At 40.4% G+C, this 12,475-nt stretch overlaps 1 protein-coding gene across 1 annotated transcript in view; it reads left to right on the top strand.

The window, feature by feature from the left end:
- The window catches only part of brinp2 (bone morphogenetic protein/retinoic acid inducible neural-specific 2), a 139,559-nt gene that overhangs the window by 108,777 nt on the left and 18,307 nt on the right, over positions 1-12,475 (top strand). The window contains exon 6 of the mRNA XM_058065287.1: positions 7,386-7,622. Within this exon, the coding sequence (XP_057921270.1) occupies positions 7,386-7,622 (237 nt within the window). The remainder of the gene's footprint in view (positions 1-7,385; positions 7,623-12,475) is intronic.

Here is a 12,475-nt window from a genome sequence, read left to right as displayed (position 1 = left end):
ATTTGCATGAAACACATTCTAAAAATATAATTAACAAGAAAACAAAACAATCAAAAATCAGCAGTAATTGTGAAAAAATTAACTATGGCAAAATAGCTATAATTCTAACTTTGAAAGTTGCAATTTTACGAGAATAAAATTGTAATATTAAGGTTGTATTTATAGGTTATCACATGGTTGATAATAAGCTCGTGATTAAATAGTATGTGATAATAAGATCATCACATGGTTTGTCTGGTATCAGGCCCAGTATCATGCCCCCAAGTGTCAGTATCAGGCTGATACTGACACTTGGGGGCATGATACCTGGCCTGATACCAGACAAACCATGAATAAAATTGAATAAAAGAATAAAATTGAAGAAGAATAAAATTGTAAAAACAATCAAAAAATCAGCAGTAATTGCGAAAAAATAAGGTTGTATTTATAGGTTATAAAGTATCAGCCTGATACTGACACTTGGGGGCATGATACTGGGCCTGATACCAGACAAACCATGTGATAACCTATAAATACAACCTTAATAACCTATAACCTATAAATACAACCTTAATATTACAATTTTATTCTCGTAAAATTGCAACTTTCTCAAGTTAGAATTACAGCTATTTTGTCATAGTTTATTTTTTCGCAATTACTGCTGATTTTTGATTGTTTTTACAATTTTATTCTTCTTCAATTTTATTCTTTTATTCAATTTTATTCATGGTTTGTCTGGTATCAGGCCAGGTATCATGCCCCTAAGTGTCAGTATCAGGCTGATACTGACACTTGGGGGCATGATACTGGTAATAATTATCTTATTATCACATACTATTTAATCATGAGCTTATTATCACATACTATTTAATCAAAAGACCATTTTGTTTCCAGAAAATGTTCAGTTTATTACATGTATTATATCTAAACAGTGTAAACACAATAATTGCAAAAATATTTCAACAATAATATTTTATCAATAGTCTTATCTTATCAATGTCTGACAATTAAAGTTCCATTAATCAAGTTTGGTTTTTTTGGTGACTAGAGAAGCACTAGGAATATTTATAGTGTGTGTTCACGCTTGTGCGCTGTTCTCTGATTGGTTGTTTCACGGGCACGATATACCAGAGCAGCGCGCTCTGAGTGGACAGCTACGGGGGCTGATACTGGACATGGTTAAACTCTATATTTTATCAGTATCACTGCCCTGGGCTTTGACACAGTATCATTTCGGCCTTTTTCCCGTATCATTCATGGGCGGTTTCTAGGGTACAGGGCCAATTAATACTGTAGTATGTGATAATGTATTATATTACCTCTCGCTTGAAGACAGCTGGGATAGGCTCCAGCACCCTCCGCGATGAATGAATGAATGAATAACGTCATGAAGCATCTGGTTACAGCCAAATGCCAACACTCAAAAGTAAGGAATATAGTATAAGTATAAGCAAGGAATGGGCATGGACCCTTAAAACTCGAACGAGATCCAAAGCCACACACACACATGTAGCAATAGCAGATGAGTGGTGTCCATGGGGGAGGCCTAAGAGCTTCAAATTGCTCAAAATGAAAAGTGCAATCCCTCCGGCGGAGACATAGGAAGTGTGGGACCCATATTTGTGTGAAATACATGGCCACAGCAAAAGTTGTCTTCAAGAAGAAACTTTATACTTTTTGACTGCTGCCAACACATAACGTAATGAATTCATGCAGGGGTGATCAAAATGCGGCCCAGGCTAATTTTATTTGCTCGTTGCACATTTTAAAAATATGACTTAACAAGGACACTTTTTAAAAAAGCGCCAACAATGGTGTAATGATCATGAAAACATGTAATTGAACAATTTCACGAGAAAACGTCATAATATTATAAGGAAACATAATGCCATTTTAAGGGCGGCACGGCGAACAAGTGGTTAGCGCGCAGACCTCACAGCTAGGAGACCAGGGTTCAATTCCACCCTCGGCCATCTCTGTGTGGAGTTTGCATGTTCTCCCCGTGCATGCGTGGGTTTTCTCCGGGTACTCCGGTTTCTTCCCACATTCCAAAAACATGCTAGGTTAATTGGCCACTGCAAATTGTCCATAGGTATGAATGTGAGTGTGAATGGTTGTTTGTCTATATGTGCCCTGTGATTGGCTGGCCACCAGTCCAGGGTGTACCCCGCCTCTCGCCCGTAGAGAATGAATGAATGAATAATGCCATTTTAGTAGCATAACATTTTAATCTTAAAGGAGACCTATTATGCTCATTTTCGGCCCTTTGTATTGAGTTGTGGACTCCTATAGAGCAGCGCCACACAATAACCCATAGAGAAAGCTTTCTAGAGCTTACAGAATATGCACCTATTCCAGCTGTATTTCCTTGGATTTTTATGGTAATGGACTGTTTTATGGTAATGGTAATGGTTTTATTTCATTTGAACATGCATCAGATTACAATTGAATGCATCACATAATCATTTCCCAGTTCCACATGTCCAAAAGGAGTAGGAAGAAGCAAAGCTTATTAAATCCTACCCCTTCATCTGGTACTTTTACAATCACGAACTGTTACATTTGTTCACTTCCTGCTTTCCTAATCTAATTAAAAATCTTGTGAGTGTTATCACATACCGTGCGAGGTGATATGACCATACAATGACATAATAACTGCTTGTATTGTTTCTTGAATTGGCTCATCGTTGTGCATTGTTTGAGGTCCTTACTCAATCCATTCCATAGTTTGATTCCACATACTGAAATGCTATGGCTTTTTAACGTAGTCCTAGCATAGAAGCACCTTGTACGGACACACCCATATATATGGATTTCAGTCCATCATATATCGTGTTAAAACACAATTATATCCAACAACACTTGATGTTCTAGCACACTTCAAAGCCACAAAGAAATGGAATTGAATCAGTTTTTCAACTGAGCTTCTTACACGGCTTGGTATTTGATATGCAGCTGTTTGCAGCGTTCAGAGCACACTGATCTGAGTTGTAACAGAGAACTCCGACTGCCACGGCGGTGTTGAAAGGCAGAATCAAAGCAGGAAATGCAGAGAACTCACAGCAAGCTACTGACAACAGATTTGCAAACACACACAAATATGCAGACACACACACACACATCAATGCACCTGCCAAGGCATAGAAGAGGAGAAAGTATGACTAATTACATGTCTCTTTCTAAGCCACCGAACAAGTAAGTACCAAAGTAGAGACATGAATATTCATGACAAGGCGTTTGAGTATTGCCTTCTGACAAAACAAATAGATTACCAGACTGGGAAACTGATTCAGCAAAGCATGTGAAAGCCTCCACTTTGGCTTGCCAAAGACAATGATACACCACGGCTTAGGTGTTATGAGACAGGTAAGACAGCCTGGGCTCATAACTCATAACTGGATTTTAATTAGCCAACTATTTTTTTTAGTTTCTAACACTTTTAAGCAGTGGCACGGGTCGTTTTGTTATTCATTCATTTTTGTCACGGGGGTGCTGGAGCCTATCCCAGATGTATTTGGGCGAGAGGCGGGGTACACCAGCCAGCCAATCACAGGGCACATATAGACAAACAACCATTCACACTAACATTCATACCTATGGACAATTTGGAGTGGCTAATTAACCTAGCATGTTTTTGGAATGTGGGAGGAAACCGGAGTACCCGGAGAAAACGGGGAGAACATGCAAACTCCGAGGGTGGAATTGAACCCTGGTCTCCTAGCTGTGAGGTCTGCACGCTAACCACTCGACCGCCGTGCTGCCCCGTTTTGTTATTGTTCATAATAATCCCAGCATGTGAAGAATATGTGCAGGAGTTGACTAATAAGTCATCTTTATGATGTACGGATATAATTCTCAGTTATTTTCTGTCATGCCCCCTCTGGGGGACAGAAATGTTTTCATGCCCCCCCCCCCTCCCCGATTTGAAATACAATTAAGAAAGTGATATCTGTTTATTTATCTGTACTGTAGAGACTGAACACAAAAAAAAAAAAATATTGGCCTATGTGAGTGTGAATGGTTGTTGTCTATATGTGCCCTGTGATTGCCTGGCCACCAGTCCAGGGTGTACCCCGCCTCTCGCCCCAAGACAGCTGGGATAGGCACCCTCCGCGACCCTTGTGAGGAAAAAGCGGTAGAAAATGAATGAATGAATGAATGAATGATGAGTGGGGGTTAGCGTGCAGACCTCACAGCTGGGAGACCAATGTTCAATTCCACCCTTGTTCAATTTCCCACATTCCAAAAACATGCTAGGTTAATTGGCCACTCCAAATTGTCCATAGGTATGAACGTGAGTGTGAATGGTTGTTTGTCTATATATGCCCTGTGATTGGCTTGTCACCAGGCTACAAATACAAATCAAAGACAGAAAGAAACTGTTTGACAACAACATATATTTTTTACTATGAATCTTTACAAAATCATGCAACGGTAAAACTATTTGATCACCACCTTGTATGCAATTAAAACTGTAGTTTTTCCCAAGTAAAGTTCAAAGAATGTGCTTACAAAGCTTTCTTTTTTTTTTTTTAGACGTCATACGTCTTGAACAACAAGAATAACACCATGAAAGAAAATTGAGTAATAAAGTCGACAGGTCGGAAACAATCTGTGCATGACAGTCTGCACCAGCAGATGTTTTATTTTTATAGTGACGACAGACAAGGTGGCGGTTGCTACTTATATCATCATAAACCGTGGAAAATGTTCACGTACAGTATTTGCACAGACGACATCTGCCACTGCCATCACGTAAGACACCAGCAATAGCAAAGCTGCACTTCTATGACCTTTTGTGTCTTACTTACAGCTCACATACACTAATTGACCACAACACTACAAGCACCATTCACTAATGAGAAAGCTACATTAACAATTATGCCTTTTCAGAATAATGTTAATGCTTTATTGCTTTTCCATTTGTACATGTCTGGTTAAAATGATATATGATTCATAGCTGGGAGTTGCTAAGCAAAGTAAAAAACCTGGTTGTACCATTTATTAGAGTCCTTTGAGAACAAAACAGCACTTATGAAGTGAAGGACGGGAGGCAGTTTTTTCAAGTGAGCAAGCCGCCATTGTTTTCTCGTCTTTTTTTTGTCATAAAACAGAACAGGGAGGGAAGGCGTTACACACACAAGCAAGGTGAGGGAAATGAGTACCAGACAACAAAAGCTGAGGAACTTTGTATTTATGAATGCCAATCTTCACTAAATATGGTTTTATTTCATTTGAACAAGTTGTGGACTCATATATAGCAGCTCCACACAATAACCCATAGAGAAAGCTTTCTAGAACTTCTAGAATATGCGCCTATTCCAGCTGTATTTCCTTGGATTTCCAAAACGGTCTGTTTTATGGTAATGGTAATGGTTTAATTTCATTTGAACATGCATCAGATTACAATTGAGTGCATCACATAATCAGTTCCCAGTTCCACATGTCCAAAAGGAGTAGGAAGAAGCAAAGGTTATTAAATCCTACCCCTCCATCTGGTACTTTTACAATCAGTAACTGTTACATTTGTTCACTTCCTGCTTTCCATAATACAGTTTAAGTTTTTTTTTTTTTTTTTTAAATAATGCACCTCGTACCGAAGTACAAGGTGATATTAGCATCCAATGACATAATGGGTACCATAGTAACTGTCAATATAGTGATATATAAAGCACATCATGGCTGTACATGCAAAAACTGTTACCAGGATGATTGTTTTTCTTGTAGTTTTGCATTTTACATTTTAATTTTGATTTGATTGTGTCGTGTTGTGTTGTTTCACTGTCAATAGTTGGACATTTGTGAATAATTCAGACAGATTGGAGCTTTTTGTTAAACAAGATGAGGCTTTGTTTTGGTTTCATTTGTTTCATGTTCAGCATAGCAATAAAGTCATTGAAACCATAAATATTTGACATAATAATTTTCCCATTAGGAAAGAAAGCCATTTGGTAAGAAATCAATTTAGAAACAAACACATCTGAACAGCCGACTCGGAGAAACGACAAATGAACCAAATCCCTTAAAGGAAAACGACACTATTTTGTCTATCATCTACAATCCTTATGTGAGACATGAACATCAAAACAACTATAATGCCTGCAAGGCCTGCTATTAAAACACCTCCAACAATGTTTTATTTCCAGTGGTGTCCAGGCAAGAAAGTTACGAAAAAGTGTTTGCCCTCTCGTCGATCTCTTGACTGTGTGGTCAACATACTAACCACTCTTACACCGTGCAACCCCTTACTAATACAGTGAAAGCCATTATTCATTCACTCCACAGCAACACATTTGAAGTGGTAATCTACATTTGTATGCACAGCTGCCCTCAATGTCACCCACTATTGGTGGAAATGTATTTTATGTTTCACATATGTTTTTAGTATATTTCAAGAACTATTATATATTTCAGTTCAGTTTCAGCATTTCAGCATTCACTAGCAATTTCATCATCCAGGGGCGTCCTAAGTGTGACAGTTTTTTATTGACCTGAATGGCGCATTCAAAATTGAAAATTAAACTGCAAAAACAGGAAAAAATATTACGAGAAAAGTCATAATATCATGTGAAAAAAGACTGTTACATACAATTCTGATGAAAAATGAAAGAATTTTTTTTTGGCAAAGTTGAAATATTAAGGGGCTGCACGGCGGTCTAGTGGTTAGCGCACAGACCTCACAGCTAGGAAACCCAAGTTCAATCACACCCTCAGCCATATCTGTGTGGAGTTTGCATGTTCTCCCCGTGCACGCGTGAGTTTTCTCCGGGTACTCCGGTTTCCTCCCACATTCCAAAAACATGCTAGGTTAATTGGCCACTCCAAATTGTCCATAGGTATGAATGTGAGTGTGAATGGTTGTTTGTCTATATGTGCCCTGTGATTGGCTGGCCACCAGTCCAGGGTGTACCCCGCCTCTCGCCCGAAGACAGCTGGGATAGGCTCCAGCAATGAAATACTAAGGGGGAAATTCATTTTTTTTATTGTAAATTATGAGAAACAAAATAAAGAATTAAGTTGCAAATTATGGAAACATGGAAAAAACAATAGAAATGCAAAAAATAGGGGAAAAAGTGTGATTTAAGGAAAAATAATGTGCTTCATAGCATGTGTTTGTCACCTCTAGACTACATCAGATGCAGGTTGCTTGAAATATAAATCACTTCTTAGCTTATCTATAAGTGTTGCAGTACATGAAAGTGTTCCTTCTGTCAGTTTAATTCATCAGGATGCGGCCCTCCATTGAAAAAGTTTGGTCTAGTTGACCCATTTCATAATGCCACACCCCCTTAAACCCCACTCACCAAGTGATCACCCCTGTTCTTACAGCTATAAAACATATAGATCAATGACATCAAATGTCCAAAGACCTCACCATATGTCTCCTGTATTTTGAATTCCTTTAGGCTTGCAGGATGTCCTGCCAGAGTTTCTTCGTGGGCGCTTTGTGGAGGCGGCCCTCAGCTACGTGGCGTGCAACTCAGAGGGCGAGTTGCTGTGCCGCAACAATGACTGCTGGTGCCGATGCTCCCCTCGCTTCCCGGACTGCAACTGTCCCTTTGCAGATATCAAGGTCATGGAGGAGAACCTGGAGAAAAGTAAAGAAGCCTGGAACGCTTTCAACCAAGACTTCATCGAATCAGGTACGTGTTTGAGTGATTAACAGGCAAAAAAAATAGACATAAACGCTTGTAGCATTCTGTAGACGATTCTACTTATAGCAAACTTGGATGTCACGATCGACATCGTTGCCTGGGTGACAGCTCATTTATGGGGGAGGTACTTTGTAACGTATGTGCTCCTATGTGCTGGCGACGTACAAACATGGGAAAAAACATGCATGTAGCCTGGACGGCACGTAGATATTATCAGTATATCACTTGTACGGCACCCCAAATTTCCCCCAAATTGCAGAGCCTGTCCGGATGTAACTCCTGCTCCTGTTTCCGTGCTCTTATTTTGTAAGATTCCCATTGTTGGTCTGTGTCAGTTTTCTTCTGCTATTACGTTCCCTCTTCCACGCACCTGCTAGTTATTGTTGTGTTCTATTTCTTTCAGCCGGGGTGCTTCTTTGTCTGTTGGAGCATTGTTGATGGTCAATGTAACTGCTCATCTGTGGGTCTTTTAAAATCTACTTTTACCTGCACCTTGAGCCTCATCTCTCACATCCACAAAACGACAAAGCTGGAACATGACATTTGGAATTGTATGCCATGCTGAATTTACAGTTTAAAAGACTTTGAAACGGACACATTCAGCAAATGTACCCCTTCTCAATAGCCACGTATACATGGACCCAAATAGTCCAATTCCATTATTTGCTCAAACAGAAAGAATGTAACCTTTGTATACACCTCATTCCGAAAGAAAAGTACCAATCCGAATGAATATATAATCGGATTCCCAGGGGTGGAATATTCCTTTCCCCAATCCGATTGAGGTATCTTGTACCCGCTCAATCTGAAAGTTGTCAGACTGCGTTCTTCTTCGTGGTGTTTTTCTTCTTCTGTTGTTTATTGGCGGTTGGCAAGCAGCTTTCGTGTGCATTAGCGCCATCTGTGGAACAGAATCTAAACCCTTCTATACGCCATTCACAAGTCCAGTTTTATTAAAAAAGAAAATATATATCTATATAAAACATGTGCCGAGCTTAATAATAAAATATTAGCAAGATTGAACTTTATCTTTTCCTTTTCCCGGGTGCGTTCTTTCAGCAAATGCTGAGATATGACGTTCTTCGATTTAAAAAAATGGAGGCGAGCAATCGGCACTGGACTGCTGCGGAAAGTTTGTTTTTGATCCAAACTAAATTTCAAGACTGGACGAACAAAAAACTGAAAAAAACTGTGGTGAGACCAGCCATGTTGTTTGGTCTACAGACAGTGCCACTGAGGAAAAGACAGGAAGCAGAACTGGAGGTAGCAGAGATGATGATGCTGAGATTATCATTGGGAGTGACCAGGATGGATAGGATCAGGAAGGAGTATATCAGAGGGACATTATATGTTAGAGGCCTTGAAGATAAAGTCAGAGAGGCCAAACTGACATGGTTGGGAGTACAGTTCAACAGACAAATATTAATACTCCCAGCCTATACCTGCCCCTTCTTTCGTCTCCATATCTGGTTAGAACCTTTCTCACAGCTCCTCCTGCAGGCCGCGGCATCTGCTGCACCTTGCTATTGCCTCTTTGACTCTTCAGTAAGACTGAGCGAGTCCACCACTATCTGTAGAAGCTGCTATATTTATTATTATTCCGCTTTATGCGTGTATACTGTATGTGTGTGACTGATTTGCAAGATTTATTATTTAATGTTTTTTGTGATCTGTGTGATTTATTTGGTAATTTATGCAAACATGCAAGGATGGCAAACAGGGAAATAATCTGTCAGTATATTTCTAAAAAAAAAAAAAAACACGGCATTCAGTACTTCAAAGTTTTCCGAGTGACTTTATCTCACCAGCCAAATTAGAAGAGAGCAGATGAAAGAAGTACCACACCGTATCAAAATGCTTTGCTGCCAACTCCCCAACCTACTCCCACCCTGAATAGTTGGCAAAAGCCTCCTTATATATCCCTTAACTTCCCACCACCAGGTAAGGGAAGGAGGGAAAAAACACACAATCAATCAATTAACAAAGATAACACAAAATAAATGGATGTAAGTGTGGGACGACAATTAGCAGAAATGTAAAGAAAATATACCTAAACAAATATCACCATTACAAAACCACTAATTTATTCATTTTCGACCGCTTATCCTCACGTGTACCCCAGCTCTCTTAGGGCGAGAGGCGGGGTACACCCTGGACTGGTGGCCAGCCAATCACAGGGCACATATAGACAAACAACCATTCACATTCACATTCATACCTATGGACAATTTGGAGTCGCTAATTAACCTAGCATGTTTTTGGAATGTGGGAGGAAACCGGAGTACCCGGAGAAAACCCACGCATGCACGGGGAGAACATGCAAACTCCACACAGAGATGGCCGAGGGTGGAATCGAACTCGGGTCTCCTAGCTGTGAGGTCTGCGTGCTAACCACTAGTTCCAAACCAATAAACCTGTATTTTGCCACTAAATAAATATAAATTTAAAACAACCAACTCCTTCCGGAAGTGCCGCCACTAAGGATGTTTTTATTAGAGGTCTACTGACCTCCATGTTTGATTCTACTACCAGAAAACAATGCTATGGATGGAATATTAGACCCGAGTGTACACTCTCTGTGTTTTGTTAACATTGCAATGTGTATACTGCAACATATTGAGGGGGGTGTAATATTTGACCATAGCCATGCAGGCTATGAGTGTTTGATGCAGCAATGGTGCAGGTGTACCTAATGCTGTGGGCAGTCACTGGGTTAATGTTACCACTGTCTGTGTACTGCCAACTGAAAGTTAACCAAATTCTGATATTGTATGTAGCATGCATGTTTTATGATGACTTCATTGAATAAGACAAAATAAAACATTTCAAGGAAAATAGCATTCATGACGTAAGACAAGCATGTACTTTACCAGACAAATAACTTTAGATACAAACCGAAATAGAGGCAAGAAATCCTATTGATATGAATGCGGTCGCTGCGGTGTGTGACTGGCCAATCACAGTACATAATGAACATTTTATTTAAACACAAATACAGATAATGACGATGTACTCGATTCATACTTGGATGTGACAACGGATACCCGTTTATAAGTTCATAACCAGCTCATTCCTACTCTTCAGATTTTCCACTGTCCGCCGACTTGCTTCAATTCTGCTATGTATTACGTGATCCACAAAACGCAATCCCATCTCACTGGTCTCACCGCTCGGCCTCCGATGGATTTCATCATCATAACAACAAAACACATAAATTTGACCAATCTCAAACTCGTATATAATATCGTGCTGTCTCTCATAAATATCCATTCTCTTAGCAACAAGGCTCTCATCCTGAATGAATACATCACAGATAATAAACTAGACTTGCTCTGTCTGACTGAAACCCGGCCACAAACCTCTGGACTACTTCGCCCTAAATCAGACAACACATCCAATTTCTCTTGCTAATATTCACTCATTTGAATATATTATATTATGTTAATATTTGGCATATTCACTGTCCCGTCCCTCCCACCTACGTAGTTACTGCTGTCATTGACCCGTCAATGACCACCCATTAAGACAAACCCGTCTTAAATGCCACCTTATCATCCTTAAGCTTGGTGATTTCAACTTTCACTGAATTATTGGACCTTCTTAGCTGCTTCTCCATCACTCAGCAAGTAAATTTTTCCACCCACACCAGAGGTCATATGCTGGATCTGGTCTGGTCTGCTCGACGGGCATCACAATCCCCAACGTCACCAGCCATAACCTCTACATAATGGACCATCTGACCGATATACTGCATTTATTGTCCCAAAAACAAACCGTGAAATAAGGTTTAGAAATCTCGAATCCATCAACCTTCATGTTTTTCCTTCACTTCTCACCACCAAACTTGAAGTCTTCCGTTTTCCCTGTCTTACTGCTCTCTGGCTCCACTCAGCGGCTCTCCCATTTCAAACCCATCTGAACTCCTAACTTGCTCCTTGGATGCTATTCCTTCCTCACTCATCAAACCCCGCCTCCACATAAACTCTCCTCTGATCACAAGAATAATAAACTCCTCACTTACTACTGGCTCCCTTCCATAGTGTCTCAAGCTGGCAGCAATCACCCCCACACTCAAAAAGTCTGGTCTTGAGTCTGACAACCTCTCATGTTTCCGGCCCGTTTCCAACCTCCCCTTACTGTCCAAAATTCTTGAAACAAACTCACCTCAACTCCAACAGCCTGTTTGAGCTATTCCAGTCCGGCTTTCTTCTCAAGCACAGCACTGAAACAGCTCTTATTAAAATCACTAATGATCTTCTTATCTCCTCCAACTCTTAGCATCTTCATCCCCCTGGCTTTTGACACCATCAGCCATTCTATCCTCAAGACCAACTTTAATATCACTGACTCCTGCTCTGTCCTGGCTCCAGTCATGCCTCACAAATCGACGACAGCTTGTGTACATCAACAGCTGCTCCTCCTTGGCATCCTCCTCAACACTATTCTCTCATTCGAACCCCCCCCCCCCATGAAACAAATAACCCGGACTGCATTTTTTCATCTTAAGAACATAGCCCGACTCTGTGCATCACTTACATTCTCTGCTGCTGAAATCCTCATTTATGCATTTGTCACATCCAGACTACCGTAACTACCGTAACAGTATTCCTTATGTTACACCATCCGAAACCTCAACAGACTACAATATATTCAAAACTCCGCTGCCATCCTCCTCACCTCCACCCACTCCCGTCAACACATTACCCCTTTCCTTAAAAACCTCCACTGGCTCCACCGTCCCTCAACGCATCCATTTCAAAGTCCTTCTGATTACTTTCATTCATTCATTTTCTACCGCTTATCCTCACGAGGGTCGCAGGGGTGCTGGAGCCTATCCCAGC

The sequence above is a fragment of the Doryrhamphus excisus genome, chromosome 1, assembly GCF_030265055.1.
Source record: "Doryrhamphus excisus isolate RoL2022-K1 chromosome 1, RoL_Dexc_1.0, whole genome shotgun sequence".
Lineage (NCBI taxonomy): Eukaryota > Metazoa > Chordata > Actinopteri > Syngnathiformes > Syngnathidae > Doryrhamphus > Doryrhamphus excisus.
The sequence above is the reverse complement of the archived record's forward strand: the minus strand, read 5'-3'. Positions and strand labels throughout refer to the sequence as shown.